Below are 15833 nucleotides of genomic sequence, written 5' to 3'. Positions count from 1 at the left end.
AAGCAAAGAGAGGAGGAATGGGCTAAGAATTCTATACTTGAATGTGCGTAGTGTCAGAAATAAGACAGATGAGCTTGAAGCTCAGATGAAAATGGGGAACTACGATATTGTTGGGATAACGGAGACATGGCTGCAAGGGGATCAGGCCTGGGAATTGAGTGTACCAGGGTATACGTGCTATCGTAGAGACAGAAATATGGGAAGAGGGGGTGGGGTGGCCCTGTTGGTGAGGAATGAGATTCAGTCCTTAGCAAGGGGTGACTTGGGAATAGGGGAAGTAGAGTCTGTGTGGATTGAGCTGAGGAACAGTAAGGGTAAAAAGACCCTAATGGGTGTTGTGTACAGGCCCCCAAACAGTAGCGTGGATATTGGGTACAAGTTGATTAGGGAGTTAACATTGGCATGTGCTAAAGGTAATGCAGTCATTATGGGAGATTTCAACATGCAGGTGGACTGGGAGAATCAGGTAGGTGCTGGACCCCAGGATAGGGAGTTTGTGGAGTGTCTAAGGGATGTATTTTTGGAACAGCTTGTGCTTGAGCCAACCAGGAACGAGGCTATTTTGGACTTGGCGATGTGTAATGAACAGGAATTGATAAGTGATCTTGAAGTAAAGGAGCCGTTAGGAAGTAGTGATCATAACATGATAAGTTTTTATCTACAATTTGAGAGGGATAGGGGCAGATCAGAGGAGTCAGTGTTGCAATTAAATAAAGGAGACTATGGAGCCATGAGGGAAGAGCTGGCCAAAGTTAAATGGGCGGATGCCCTGGCAGGAAAGACAGTGGATCAGCAGTGGCAGATATTCCTGGGCATAATACGAAAGATGCAAATGCAGTTCATTCCAATGAGAAGGAAGGATTCAAAGAGGGGGAAGGGGCCACAGTGGTTGACAAAGGAAGTCAGAGATTGTATAGCATTAAAGAAAAAGAAGTATGACAGGGCTAAGATGAGTGGGAATACAGATGATTGGGAAAGTTTTAAGGAACAGCAGATCTTAACTAAAAAAGCAATATGGAGAGAAAAAATCAGGTATGAGCTCAGTCTAGCCAGGAATATAAAAGGGGATAGCAAAAGCTTTTTTAGCTATGTGAAGAGAAAGAAGATAGTTAAGAACAATGTTGGCCCCTTGAAGAATGAATTGGGAGAAATTGTTACGGGAAACAGGGAAATGGCAACAGAATTTAATGCATACTTTAAATCTGTCTTCACCAGGAAGGCACAAGCAATCTCCCAGATGTATGGATGGGCCAGGGTCATAAGATATCAGAGGAATTGAGACAGATTGACATTAGGAAAGAAACTGTGATGAGTAGACTGGTAGGACTGAAGGCTAATAAATCCCCGGATCCAGATGGTCTGCATCCGAGGGTTCTAAAAGAGGTGGCTCAGGAAATTGCGGATGCATTGGTAATCATTTTCCAATGTTCCTTAGATTCAGGATCAGTTCCTGAAGATTGGAGAGTGGCTAATGTTGTCCCACTTTTCAAAAAGGGAGGGAAGGAGAAAACGGAGAACTATCGCCCTGTTAGCCTAACGTCAGTCGTGGGGAAGATGCTTGAGTCCATTATTAAGGACGAAATAGTGGCACATCTAGATGGCAGAAATAGGATTAGGCCGAGCCAGCATGGATTTACCAAGGGCAAATCATGCTTGACTAATCTGTTGGAGTTTTTTGAGGGTGTAACAAGGATGTTAGACGAGGGTAAGCCAGTAGATGTTGTGTACCTAGATTTTCAGAAGGCATTCGATAAGGTGCCACATAGGAGATTGGTGAGTAAAATCAGAGCTCATGGCATTGGGGGCAGGGTTTCAACATGGATAGAAAACTGGTTGGCAGATAGAAAGCAAAGGGTAGCAGTGAATGGGTGTTTCTCAGACTGGCTGGAGATGACTAGTGGGGTACCACAGGGCTCTGTATTGGGACCACAGCTCTTTACGATTTATGTCAATGATTTAGATGAGGGCATTGAAAACTATATCAGCAAGTTTGCTGACGATACTAAACTGGGTGGCAGTGTGACATGCGAAGAGGACGTTAGGAGAATACAGGGAGACTTGGATAGGCTGAGTGAGTGGGCAGATACTTGGCAGATGTCATTCAATGTGAATAAATGTGAAGTTATCCACTTTGGAAGCTGGAACAAGAGGGCAGAGTATTGTCTGAACAGTGTCGAGTTAGGTAAGGGAGAAATGCAAAGAGACCTAGGAGTCCTAGTTCACCAGTCAATGAAGGTGAATGAGCAAGTGCAACAGGCAGTGAAGAGGGCAAATGGCATGTTGGCCTTTGTTACAAGGGGAATTGAATACAAGAGCAAGGATGTCCTTTTGCATTTGTACAGGGCCCTGGTGAGACCACACCTGGAATATTGTGTACAGTTTTGGTCTCCAGGTTTAAGGAAGGACATTCTGGCAATTGAGGAAGTGCAGCGTAGATTCACTAGGTTGATTCCTGGGATGGCAGGGCTGTCTTACGCAGAGAGATTGGAGAGATTGGGCTTGTACATGCTGGAATTGAGGAGATTGAGAGGGGATCTGATTGAAACGTTTAAGATAATTAAAGGATTTGATAGGATTGAGGCAGGAAATATGTTCCAGATGTTGGGAGAGTCCAGTACCAGAGGGCATGGATTGAGAATAAGAGGTCAGTTATTTAAAACAGAGTTGAGGAAGAGCTTCTTCTCCCAGAGAGTTGTGGAGGTGTGGAATGCACTGCCTCGGAAGACGGTGGAGGCCAATTCTCTGGATGCTTTCAAGAAGGAGCTGGATAGATATCTGATGGATAGGGGAATCAAGGGATATGGGGACAAGGCAGGGACTGGGTATTGATAGTGAATGATCAGCCATGATCTCAGAATGGCGGTGCAGACTCGAGGGGCCAAATGGTCTACTTCTGCACCTATTGTCTATTGTCTATTGACATGACGTCTGAGATACTGCTGTAATCCTTGTGTCTATTCAAGTATCTAAAAGCTATTAAAACATTGGATAAATTGTAAGACCTGCCTTTTTTTACTAACTTGGCATACAACTTTCTTGAATATCTTACACTTCACTTAATCAACATATAGATTACTTATTTCTTTGCAGATTTATCAAACAAATTACTTAAAACCATAAAAATATTGAGTTTCAAAACATGTCAATTGAATCAAATATTTAATTTTAGCTTTATTTATTTTGTATTCTTTGCAGACCAAATATAAGTTGAAATGTCAAAGAAAAGAATGGATGATGAAAACTATATGTTACATGATTTCACTTGCACTAATGGATGTGACGGGACACAAAAGCCACAGTGCTTTTGTGCGGAAAAATTCTTGTGAACGCAAGTTATGAAGCTGGCAAAATAAGGAAATAATGCTGAGCCTTTATAAGACATTGGTCAAGTTGCATTTGGAGTATTGTTAATAGTTTTTGGCCCCATATCTCAGTAAGGATGTGTTGTCATTGGAGAGAGTCCAGAGGAGGAGGTTCATGAGGATGATTCCAGAAATAAAAGGATTAAAATATGAGGAGCACTTGGCGGCTTTGAGCCTGTACTCACTGGAATTTAGAAAGATGCATGTGGATCTCAATGAAACCCGCCAAATGTTGAAAGGACTGGGAAGGGTGGATGTGGAGAAGATGTTTTCTATGGTGGGGGTATCCAGAACTAGAGGGCACCACCTCAGACCTTTTAGAACAGAGGTAAGGAGGAATTTTTTTTCTTAGCCAGAGAGTAGTGAATCTGTGGAATGCTCTGCCACAGACTGCCGTGGAGGCCAATACCGTGGGTATATTTAAAGCAGAAGTTGATAGTTTCCTGATCGTTCAGAGCATCAAAGGATATGGCGAGAAGGCAGGTGTATGGGGTTGAGAGGGATCTGGGATCAGCCATGATGGGATGACAAAGAAGACTCAATGGGCTGAATGGGCTAATTCTGTTCCTATGTCTTATGGGTTCATCTGTCTTTGCTGCCTCAATGAAAAATGAATTCCTCACGCCATCATCACCCATTGTTTTTTATATAGACATGATGACAACAAAGCTCCAACAACTCTGAGAGAAATGTTGTCAACAGCCATAAAAGTCATCAACTTTATTAGAAGCAGGTCTCTGAATAATTGCATTTTTAAAAGACTGTCAAGAAATGGGTGCAAAATATGAAGTGCTTCTCTACCACACAGAAGTTCATTGGCTTTCAAGAGAACAAGTTTTGAGGCACTTGTTTGAACTAAGGGCAGAAGTCTCACTTTTTTTCTGAAAGGAAGAGAAAACCCACTCTTGGAGCAGTTTGATAAAAAGGATTGTGTCCACATGTTGGCTAATCTGAAATATTTTTAACCATATGAATGAAATAAATCGTTCAATTCAAGGTCCTGAAGTCACCATTACTGATGCTACTGAAATATAAGGTTTCTTTTCTAAGCTGTTGAAATGGAAGAAGAGAGTAGAGGCTGACATCTTTGCAAACTTTCAAAATTTGAGGAAGTGCTTTAGCAATTTGGATCTGAGATACAAAATTCAAAGCCAACATCTTTGAAGAATTCTCAGAACATTCAGGCTCCCTTCCAAAACTGTCCAGTGTATCCAGAGTTTCTCCACTAATATCACCTGCACTGTTAAAATACAAAAGTCAATGTCAATTTCTTTGAAGAATTCTCAGATCATATGGGATCTCTTCCAAAATTGTCCAGCTTATCCAGAGTTTCTATGCTAATTTCACCTGCACACTTGGGGTCTGCAATTTGCTCTTTGAAGTCAAGACAGGAGTCGGGATGATGTGTGATGTTGGGGATATTATTTACCCTGGTGTTAGACTGGATTATGAGGCAAACAATGACAGATATACTGAGAGGCATTAGGTGGACTCTATTCTCTACTTTAGACCTTGACTTAGTGGATGACCTTGCATTACTATCACATACACACCAGCACATGCAAGAGAAAACTCAGTACTGGTGTACTTTTGGTGGACAGTTGGACTCAGAGTAGGCCAGGGAAACACTGAGACCATGGCCTTCAGTGTAGAGTTTCCTCTTCCCATCAAGGTATATGGTGTCGACTTACCCAGCACCGGCAGATTCACCTCCCTGGGCAGCAACATTCAACAGGAAGGTGGGACCAAGGACGACAACCAGTGCAGACTCAGCAAAGCTAGAAATGTCTTCAGATCAGTGAGCAACATATGAATATCAACCAAATGCAGCACCCACACCAAGGTGAAGTTGTGCCAGAGCTGTGTTCTGTCCACACTCGTACAGGTCAGAATGCTGGTGCATAACAAGGAACAAGTTTGCCAGGCTGTCATCATTCCACAGCAGGAGCCTCCGGAAGATCCTCTGTATTTTCTGGCCAAGGAAGATCTCCATCCATGCCCTGCTTCTTCAGTGTCATCAAGAGGACATGGCCACAATCATCATGAAGAAACATCGGAGCTGGATTAGGCACACAATGAGAAGAGAGGCCAACTCCATCATCAAGGCAGCATTTCATTGGACACCTGAAGGGCAGAAGAAACTCAGGAGACCAAAGACAATTTGGTGCCACGCTTTAGAGGCAGAAATGAGGACCCTGAACCACACCTGGGAACTGACAGAGATGGAGGACCTTCATTGCCACCTTAAATACCATTAGCAACTCATCATCAATTGCCAACAGGCAGCAACTTATTTGAAGAGAGATATCTATGAACACCTGGAAACACTTCAGAACTCATTCAATAGTTATTTCCATCTTGGTGGCATTAAAGCTGAACCATTGATCTGCAATCAATTTCTTTCTGATATAAACTGTATCGAAGACTGACCTTGGTACAAAAACTTACTGCAATTGGAGTTTAACTTAACAAGCCTTGGAGAATCTGGTGATCCTGGAGAGAAGCCAATCGTTGCCTTGGAAAGCGAGCCATAGAAGCTTTAGTTCCATTTGCAAAAATATATGTTTGCGAATGAGGATTTTCAACAGCTGAAAACAAAAAATCAACATTAAAGTTGAGTTAAAACAAAGTCAACATTAAAACAAAAATCAAATGTCATGTTTGACATTTGTCAAAGACCACCTCAGTTTAATGTTCTTATTGTAGCTAAGCAACAACTTCACACTGACTTGTCTTTAAAAAGTAAAATTTAATTTTAACTTGCCTGTGTTTTAAATTAATAGTCCTGTTATTTACCGTATTAATAAATAAGCACATACACACCAGCACATGCAAGAGAAAACTCACAAATGTTTTAAAAAATATTTTAATGATTTTGTTTCAATATAATTGGTTTCTTCTGTAATCGTTTTGCATTTTGTTTTATATATTTAAATACATGGAGTGGCTAGAAATGGTGAAGAACTCCACTTGAACAAGGACCTGTTGGCGATGATGGTGCAATCGCCTCTCGTGCGCCTCCAGTTGGCGCGTTCACGTTCCCTTCCTGGCTTGGGATGCGTGCGGGATGACGCAATGACGTCCACTCCGCTGAATGTGGTCTCTGGCGCAGGGGGTTTTCATCATGGCGTCAATGCAGGTGAGTGTGTCGCTGACGGGAAGCCGCTGCGGGGAGGTTGCCCTCTCCTCCCAGAGCGGGTGGTTGATTTTCTTCTTGTGACTGAGGCATAGTAGGGGGGAGGGGGCTGGCGTGTAGTTGTGCTTGTATCAAATCCTCCCGTTGTGCCTCGAGGGAGACCGGGTAGCAACGGCCGGAGGGACCGGCCCGCCGTGTTTTTGGACATGTCCGTGTATTTGGTGTTGCCTCGCATAAGCCGGTGGACCCCGGGTGGTGCCGCCGCTCGGCAGCTGCCAGACTTGTAACAGTAAGGCTAGTGGTAAACGGGGAGTTGGGCGACTCTGATCCCCGGGAGAGGTGGGCTCCATCCCTTACCCTCGTCCCGATTCGCTGTCCGGCTAGGTGATGCCTGGCCGCTCGTCTGAAGGTTACAGGTGTCAGTCGGCCGCAGCGACCGAGGCCCTGCGGGAGCAGCAACTCGTCGCCCCGCCGGCAGTCGACAGGCTTTCATTACCTTAGTTTTGTCAGATCTTCCCTTCGGAGGTAACCTGGAATCGAGAGAGGGCTTACATAGGCAAACTTCAGCAAACATCTAGTTTTTGGTGATACCCGGTTTTTTAATTGGAATGATCAAGTAATAATGGGTACCACAGGTGTGAACTTGCGTTTCTTTAGTGTTCATCCTCAGTGGTAAAAGTTCTTTTTGTCAATCTAGAAAAAGATTTTTTTAAATCCTCTATTGAAAATGATAGATATTGGATGTTCCAATTGAATCCGTTGCTGTAAATGTGTTCCTTTGTATGCTGTGATTCAAGTATATTAAGCACAAGTTTGACAATTTGGAGTTAGGTTCATAAGTTCAGCAACTACCCTGGCTTTTAGTATTTATATATACACACACCAAATACTGGAGGAGCTGAACAGGCCAGACAGCATCTATGGAAAAGAGTACGGTGGATGTTTATGGCCAAGACCCTTCATCACTATTTATATGTTATTTCTACCGTTTATTAAAAGAAAATTGGAAATACAGTGAATTCTGGTTAACTGGGCCATCAGTTTATCAGGACAACTCTTAAAGAACAAAAACTAATCGAGGAAATAGTTGGGATTCCCATCATTCATTTGGGACACCAGGCTTGCAGATGCTGGAAACGGCTGGGAGTGAAAATGAAATGACTTCACTACTTTAGCAAGTTAAGAACGATGAAGAATTTGAAGCTATGGACAATCATCTTGAATGTTACAATGAAATGAGGATTGTAGGATTCAGTCGTCAATAGCATTGTATGAATGCAGTCCACGATCTTCACTTGATGTGAGTGCTTGATGCATTTATAGTCAAATCAAAAGAACGTGGCCACGTGCACTGGGTTAATTTTTCCGTTGATAACTATAAGCGACTAATACACCTATAGTACTGTTCGAATTTGTGCTATATTTCATTTAAGTACATAATTTGTTACTCAGTTAAATGGTAATTTGCCTTTTTACACCTTAACTATTTCCATGAAACTTACACTAATTGGGCCAAATGGACTCGTCTCGATGCAGCCCAGTTAACCAAAACCCACTCTATATGAAACTGGATACATATACTCCACGAGCCAGGTGGCCTATTCCTGCTCCTATTTCTTACTATCCTTATCATTTATAGATTTGTTTTTAAGTTAATTCAGTGGAACACAATGTTTATGTAGAGAATGACTTTGGGTGAACAATGTGCAGTGTTTCTAACTATCCCATCCTTTTTTATTAGAAAAGATTACAGAAAGAACTAATGGCATTGCAAAATGACCCACCCCCAGGGATGACTTTAAATGAGAAGAGTGTACAAACTTCAATTACACAGTATGTATTTGAATTTTTTTAATGTACCTCTATTTTAAAATGAAAATAGAGGTTTAAGGTTTACCTTTAAATCTTGACAAAATAACTAAAGATCTTTCTAATGAAATAGTTAATGAAGACTTGAATGACATATATCATAAAGTTTGTTAAGTTGTGCAATGATATATTTGACATTATCACTTGTCAGATTTTTTTTAAAATAAGATGCATTTTCTTAAAAATCACAACTTCATAAAGTGGATATCAAGATGAATCATAATAGTAAAAAAACAAACCATTTGTGGTGACTGTTCTCACAAAGATTGTTTGATGTCTTATGAATGTTAATTTTCAAACAACTTTTCTTTAACAGCGATGCGGTATAAAATTATGAATTTTGCAATTGCCAGACACGGTATAACCAGGGTGTTCAAGAAAATGAAATGTAACTTTAATGATGTTGGTATATTGTTTGGTTGTGTTTCAATGTGTAATACCACCTTTTTCAAATTTTTAAGTCCTACATAGTTCCTTTGTTTACTTTGAGTTTGGCAATGTTTAGGTATTTAATGAAGCAGCTTGGCAGTTTTGCAATTTTTGTGATTATGTATACACAATCATTGTTTAATAGCTGTCTTTAACTCTCCACTCACAGTACTCCAGAACAGTGTATGGTCAGCACCATTAATTTGTAATGTCTTTTATTTGTGATGTTAAGTACTTGTTTCATAATGAAATAACATTGATATTTCTAAGAACAAATATATTTTCTATAGATTATTTGCAAGTAATTGAATGTTTTAAAAGTTATTACTCTTACAAGATATGTTTAACTTGTTTTCAAAAAAAACGTGCTACAGAAGATATTTTGTTCTGCAAGTTTTTGTCTCATGTATAACACATATTCTAAACAAATAACAAGGTTATTAGACTTGATATGGTAATGCTAATTACAAAAGCATAATTAAAGAAAATAGAACTAACAGTCATATTTGTTAAAGACTATAGTGCTATGGTGCAGACAGTTCATTTTCACATCCAGATCCTCTCTTCAGGAAACTGTCGATATTATTTAAAGGAAACAATAAGCCATATTTTTAGTTTGATATATTGACTTTGGGTTGTGTATTTGATACTTTGAGTGAATGGACCTTTTAATATTAACAGCATATTGCATTTAATCAGGAGATAGTGAACATTATGTGACTTGAGGGATCATTTTAGTGGATCAACTAATGTGTTTAAAAACCAATAGTAATTCCATTTAAACAATTGGTTTAAGAAAAATTTTAATGTCTGTTTGATCCTAGCAATAAAAAAATTGGACCAAGTACAACATTACACACTATACTTTCAAGCCGTACAAATAACTGTTCAATATTTTTTGCAAGCAATAGTAAGCTTGAATTCAGTTTATTCTTTCATAGAAATTAAGTTAAATTTGAATTCAATTTTTCCTCTTGGGAATATGAGTGAGTCAGAAAATGATAGTATTGCTTTAATATTTTATGATTCCTTTTATGTACATTAGATGTGCTGAAATTAAAGAATATTCACAGTAGCATTCAACAAAATAGATTTTACTGTTATGACTAAAATTAGCACAACTGAGACATGGATGCCGCAGATGTACAGTTGCAAGAAAAAGTTTGTGAACCCTTTGCAATTACCTGGTTTTCTGCCTTGATTATAAAATGTGTTCTGATCTTCATCTAAGTCACAGTCTAAACAAATAGCTCACAAAACAATTGTACTTTTCCTGTCTTTATCAAATACATTGTTTAATCAAAAAAATGTGAGCACTTGTATTTAATAACTGGTAAAATCTCATTTATTAACAAAAACCTCCATCAAGCATTTCCTGTAGCTGTTGATCAGACTTGCACAATGGTGAGGAGGAATTTAAGACCATTCCTCCATACAAAACTGTTTCAGTTCATCAATATTTCTGGGAAACCTTGCATGAATAGCCCTCAGCAGTTCATGCCACATCATCTCAATTGGGTTTAAGTCTGAACTCTGACTTGGCCATCCCAAAACAGGAATTTTCCTCTTTTTAAACCATTCTGTTGTTGACTTACTCTTCTGTTTCAGATCATTGTCTTGTTGCATCATCCAGTATTTGTTAGCTGCAGGTGACGTACAGCTACCCTGTGACATTCTTCTGTAAAATGCCTTGATACAAATTTTGAATTCATTATTACCTCAACAATTGCAAGTTGTCCAGGTCCTGAGGCAGCAAAGCACCCCAAAATCATGATGTTCCTTCCACCATGCTTCACAGTTAGGATATTTTGGTGTTGGTGCCCTTTTCCCTCTGAACATAGCGGTGTGCATTTCTGCTAAAAAGTTCAATCTTTGTCTCATCTGTCTGCAGAATATTGTCCTAGAAGCATTGCAGAGCATCCAGCGGGTGTTTTGCAAACTAGAGACATGCAGCAATATATTTTTTTTTTGGAGAGCAATAGTTTGAACACCTTTCTTGTTAAGTGTTTTTCTTATAGTGGACACATGTACAGAGACTTTAGCAAGTTCTAGAGATTTCTGCAGGCCTTTTGCTGTTACCCTTTGTGTTCTTTTTCATCTCCTTCACCATTCATTAATTTGAACACCTGACTTCAAATAGCTTTTTTAGAAGGTATTACCCCAGAGGTTCACATACTTTTTGAACCCAGACTGTGATTTTTTAAATGGTGTACTCCGCTTTGACAAGAACTATTATTTGTGTGTTATTAATTTAGGCTGATTTTGTTTGTCTATTATAGTAACAAGATCAGACATTTTATGCAAAAAACCATGTAATTGCAAAGGGTTTACAATATTTTTCTTGCAACTGTAGAGATCTCATAACTGCCATCCTGCGTCAGCTTTTTCAAAAAGTTTTCTAATTTTACTTTTTCCTCTTTTCAAAAGGCCTTGCAAATTCTCTTGCTTTAAATATTCGTCCAATTCTCTTTTGAAAGTAATTTTTAAACTGCTTCTAACTCTACTTCAAGCTAGGAATTCTTGTTCTACAATTTATGACTTTTTTTCCCCTCATTGTCTTGGATTATTTTGCCAATTACTTGAATCTTTCTCATAATCAGGCAGCACAGAAGGATGTCCTTTGGCCCACTCTGTTCAAACTGACAATCAATCACCTACCTAACCTGATTTTAAGTTCCCTGGCCCTCACCGCCTTATTTTCACCATGGATGTCTGGTCCCTATACACCTCCATCCCCCACCAGGAAGGGCTCAAAGCTTTCCACTTCTTTTTGGATTCCAGACCTAACTAGTTCCCCTCTACCACCACTCTCCTTCATCTAGCGGAATTAGTCCTTGCTCTTAATAATTTCTCCAACTTGTCCTTTGGCTCCTCCTACTTCCTCCAAACCAAAGGTGTAGCCATGGGCACCCATATGGGTCCCAGCTATGCCTACCTTTTTGTTGACTTTGTGGAACAGTCCATGTTCCAAGCCTATACTGGTATCCGCCCCCCACTTTTCCTTCACTACATCAACTGCATTGGCGCTGCTTCCTGCACACATGCTGAGCTCGTTGACTTCATTAACTGCTTCCAACTTTCATCTTGCCCTCAAATTTACCTGGTCCATTTCCAACACCTCCCTCTCCTTTCTTGATCTTTCTGTCTCTATGCCTAGTGAAGGCTTATCTACTGGTATCTACGATAAGCCTATGGACTCTCACAGCTATCTGGACTATTCCTCTTCCCCCCTGTCTCTTGCAAAAATGCCATCCCCTTCTCGCAATTTCTCCATCTCCATCGCATCTGCTCTCAGGATGAGGCTTTTCAGTCCAGGATGAAGGAGGTGTCTTCCTTTTTTAAAGAAAGGGCTTCCCTTCCTCCACCATCAACTCTGCTCTCAAATGCATCTTTCCCATTTCATGTGCATCTGCTCTCACCCCATCCTCCCGCCACCCGACTAGGGATAAGGTTCCCCTTCTCACCTACCATCCCACCGGCCTCCAGGTCCAGCATATAATTCTCCGTAACTTCCGCCACCTCCAATGGGATCCCATCACCAAACACATCTTTCCCTCAGCCCCCTCTTTCTGCTTTCTGCAAGGATCGCTCCCTGCGTGACTCCCTTGTCCATTTGTCCCCTCCATCCCTTCCCATCGATCTCCCTCCTGGCACTTATCCTTGTAAGCAGAACAAATGCTACACCTGCCCTTACACTTCCTCACCACCATTCAGGGCCCCAGATAGTCCTTGCAGGTGAGGCAACACTTCACCTGTGAGTCGGTTGGTGTGATATGCTGTGTCCAGTGCTCCTGTTGTGGCCTATATATTAGTGAGACCTGACGCAGACTGGGAGACCATTTTGCTGAACACATATGCTCTGTCCGCCAGAGAAAGCAGGATCTCCTAGTGGCCACACATTTTAATTCCATGTCCCATTCCCATTCTGATATGTCTATCCATGGCCTCCTCTACTGTCAAGATGAAGCCACACTCAGGTTGGAGGAACCTTATATACCGGCTGGGTAGCCTCCAACCTGATGGCATGAACATTGACTTCTCCAACTTCCGTTAATACCCCCTCCTCTTCTTGCCCTATCCCTTATTTATTTATTGATTGATTATTTTCCCTTTTTTTCCTTTTCTCTCTCTCTGCCCCTCTCATAATCACTCCTTTCCTGCTCTCCATCTCCCTCTGGTGCTCCCCTCCCCTTACTTTCTCTCTTGGCCTCCCATCCCATGATCCTCTCCCTTCTCCAGGTGTGTATCCCATTTGCCAATCAACTTTTCAGTTTTTAGCTTCATCCCTCCCCTCCTGTCGTCTTCTATCATTTCGGTTCTCCCCTCCCCCTCCCACTTTCAAATCTCTTACTATCTCTTCTTTTAGTTAGTCCTGATGAAGGGTCTCGGCTTGAAATGTCGACTGTACTTCTTTCTATAGAAGCTTGGATTTCCAGCAACACACTGCAGGTTTCCTCGTGTTTACCTACCTACCCTAATCTTGTCTACTAACACTTGATCTGTAGCTAATTGAAATTGTTATCTGATTCGCTCCTGAATTTGAGATTACCCACTTCCACCTCCTACTCAGTGTATTTGAAGTTCAACTTCCCTTTGGGTGGAAAAACAATTCTTCCTCAGATTCCTGCTTAAACCTCTTCCCTGTCACCCTAAATCTGTCCTCTTGTTTTTGCCACCTCCATTAATAAGAAAAGTTTCCTGCCATCTCTTCTGTCTGTGTCCCCCATAATTTTGTTTCCCTCAATTATACCTCTCCTTCACTCAAAGGAATACAAACCAGCCAATCCATTTTCATATTTGAAGCATTCTATCCCAGGTAGCATTAAGTGAATATCTTCTGCAACCTATCCAGTGAAAATCAATGTAGTTGCCAAAATTGTACAGTGTTCATCCAATCTTTTTATAATGATGTATCATATTTTCACCACCTTATCTATCCATGCTGCCACCTTCAGGGATCCTTGGACTTGTACAAGTCCTTCTGCTCCTTAATACTCCCTAGGGCCCTACCATTCATTGTGCATTCCTCCTCTAATTATTCAGCCATTTGCCTGTAGCCCTTTTTAAAATTTCTATCAAAGCAATTCATACCAGATCTTCACTTAGCTGTCTGATGAGAAACACAAGTTTCTCATTTCTCCACATTACAGATGAATTTCATTTCTGGCAATGTAAATTTCTCTGCAGCATCTTTAAGACATTGATGTCCTTTCTGAATTTTGTTGCTCCATTCAGCCATCTGGTGCCTTCCAAGCCTGTTTTAAAATTAAAGTTTCCACATCATCCTGTACGTTTTAAGTTCGTTCAATAGGTACTTCTGTCTTCAAGGATATCCCTGATATCCATGTTACTCTGCTTCTGTGTTCTAGGTTATACTGTTTATCGTCATCCTTTTTATCAAATTAAATCACTTCATACTTCATATTATTAAATTTCATCTGCCTATTTTACCACCATGCTTGCCCCCTTGAAGTCTGTTGCTGTCATCTTTACTGTTTCAAGTCAAGTCACTTTTATTGTCATTTTGACCATAACTGCTGGTACAGTACATAGTAAAAATGAGACAACGTTTTTCAGGACGATGGTGTTACATGACACAGTACAATAACTATACTGAACTACATAGAAAAACAACACGGAGAATGCTACACTAGACTACAGGCCTACACAGGACTGCATAATGCACAAAACAGTGCAGGCATTGCAATAAATAATAAACAGGACAATAGGGCAAGGTGTCAGTCCAGGCTCTGGGTATTGAGGAGTCTGATAGCTTGGGGGAAGAAACTATTACATAGTCTGGTCATGAAAGCCCAAATGCTTCGGAGCCTTTTCCCAGACGGCAGAAGAGATTGTATGAGGGGTGCATGGGGTTCTTCATAATGCTGTTTCCTTTGCAGATGCAGCGTGTAGTGTAAATGTCAGTGATGGCGGGAAGAGAGACCCCGATGATCTTCTCAGCTGACCTCACTATCCGCTGCAGGGTCTTGCAACCCGAGATGGTGCAATTTCCGAAACAGGCAGTGATGCAGCTGCTCAGGATGCTCTCAATACAACCCTTGTAGAATGTGATGAGGATGTGGGGTGGGACTTTCCTTAGCCTTCGCAGAAAGTAGAGATGCTGCTGGGCTTTCTTTGCTATGGAACTGGTGTTGAGGGACCAGGTGAGATTCTCCGTCAGGTGAACACCAAGAAATTTGGTGCTCTTTACAATCTCTACCGAGGAACCATTGATGTTCAGCGGGGAGTGGTCATTCCGTGCCCTCCTGAAGTCAACAACCATCTCTTTTGTTTTGTTCACATTAAGAGACAGGTTGTTGGCTCTGCACCAGTCCGTTAGCCACTGCACATCCTCTCTGTAAGCTGACTCGTCATTCTTGCTGATGAGACCCACCACGGTCGTGTCATCAGCGAACTTGATGATATGGTTCGAGCTGTGTGTTGCAGCACAGTCATGGGTCAGCAGAGTGAACAGCAGTGGACTGAGCACACAGCCCTGGGGAGCCCCCGTGCTCAGTGTGATGGTGTTGGAGATGCTGCTCCCGATCTGGACTGACTGAGGTCTCCCAGTCAGGAAGTCTAGGATCCAGTTGCAGAGGGAGGTGTTCAGGCCCAGTAGGCTCAGCTTTCCAGTCAGTTTCTGAGGTATGATTGTGCTGAACGCTGAACTGAAGTCTATGAACAGCATCTGAATGTATGTGTCTTTTTTGTCCAGGTGGGTTAGGGCCAGGTGGAGGGTGGTGGCAATGGCTTCATCTGTTGAGCGGTTGGGACGGTACACAAACTGCAGGGGGTCCAGTGAGGGGGGCAGCAGGGTCTTGATATGCCTCATGATGAGCCTCTTGAAGCACTTCATGTTGATGGATGTAAGTGCAACGGGACGGTAGTCATTTAGGCAGAACACTGAAGACTTCTTCGGCACGGGGACGATGGTGGCGGCCTTGAAGCACATTGGAATGGTGGTGCTGCTCAAAGAGATGTTGAAGATGTCAGTGAGAACATCTGCTAGTTGGTCTGCACATCGTCTGAGCACTCTA

General features: G+C 41.5%; 1 protein-coding gene across 1 annotated transcript in view; it reads left to right on the top strand.

Moving 5' to 3' along the window:
• The first annotated feature begins 6435 nt into the window (after positions 1–6435).
• Positions 6436–15833, top strand: part of LOC132401109 (ubiquitin-conjugating enzyme E2 W) — a 77355-nt gene continuing 67957 nt past the window's right edge. The window contains exons 1-2 of the mRNA XM_059982962.1: positions 6436–6501; positions 8240–8331. Coding sequence (XP_059838945.1) covers positions 6457–6501; positions 8240–8331 — 137 coding nt within the window. The 5' untranslated portion in view covers positions 6436–6456. The remainder of the gene's footprint in view (positions 6502–8239; positions 8332–15833) is intronic.

This window comes from Hypanus sabinus, chromosome 1 (genome assembly GCF_030144855.1).
Source record: "Hypanus sabinus isolate sHypSab1 chromosome 1, sHypSab1.hap1, whole genome shotgun sequence".
Lineage (NCBI taxonomy): Eukaryota > Metazoa > Chordata > Chondrichthyes > Myliobatiformes > Dasyatidae > Hypanus > Hypanus sabinus.
This window is presented reverse-complemented; position numbering and strand designations above follow the sequence as displayed.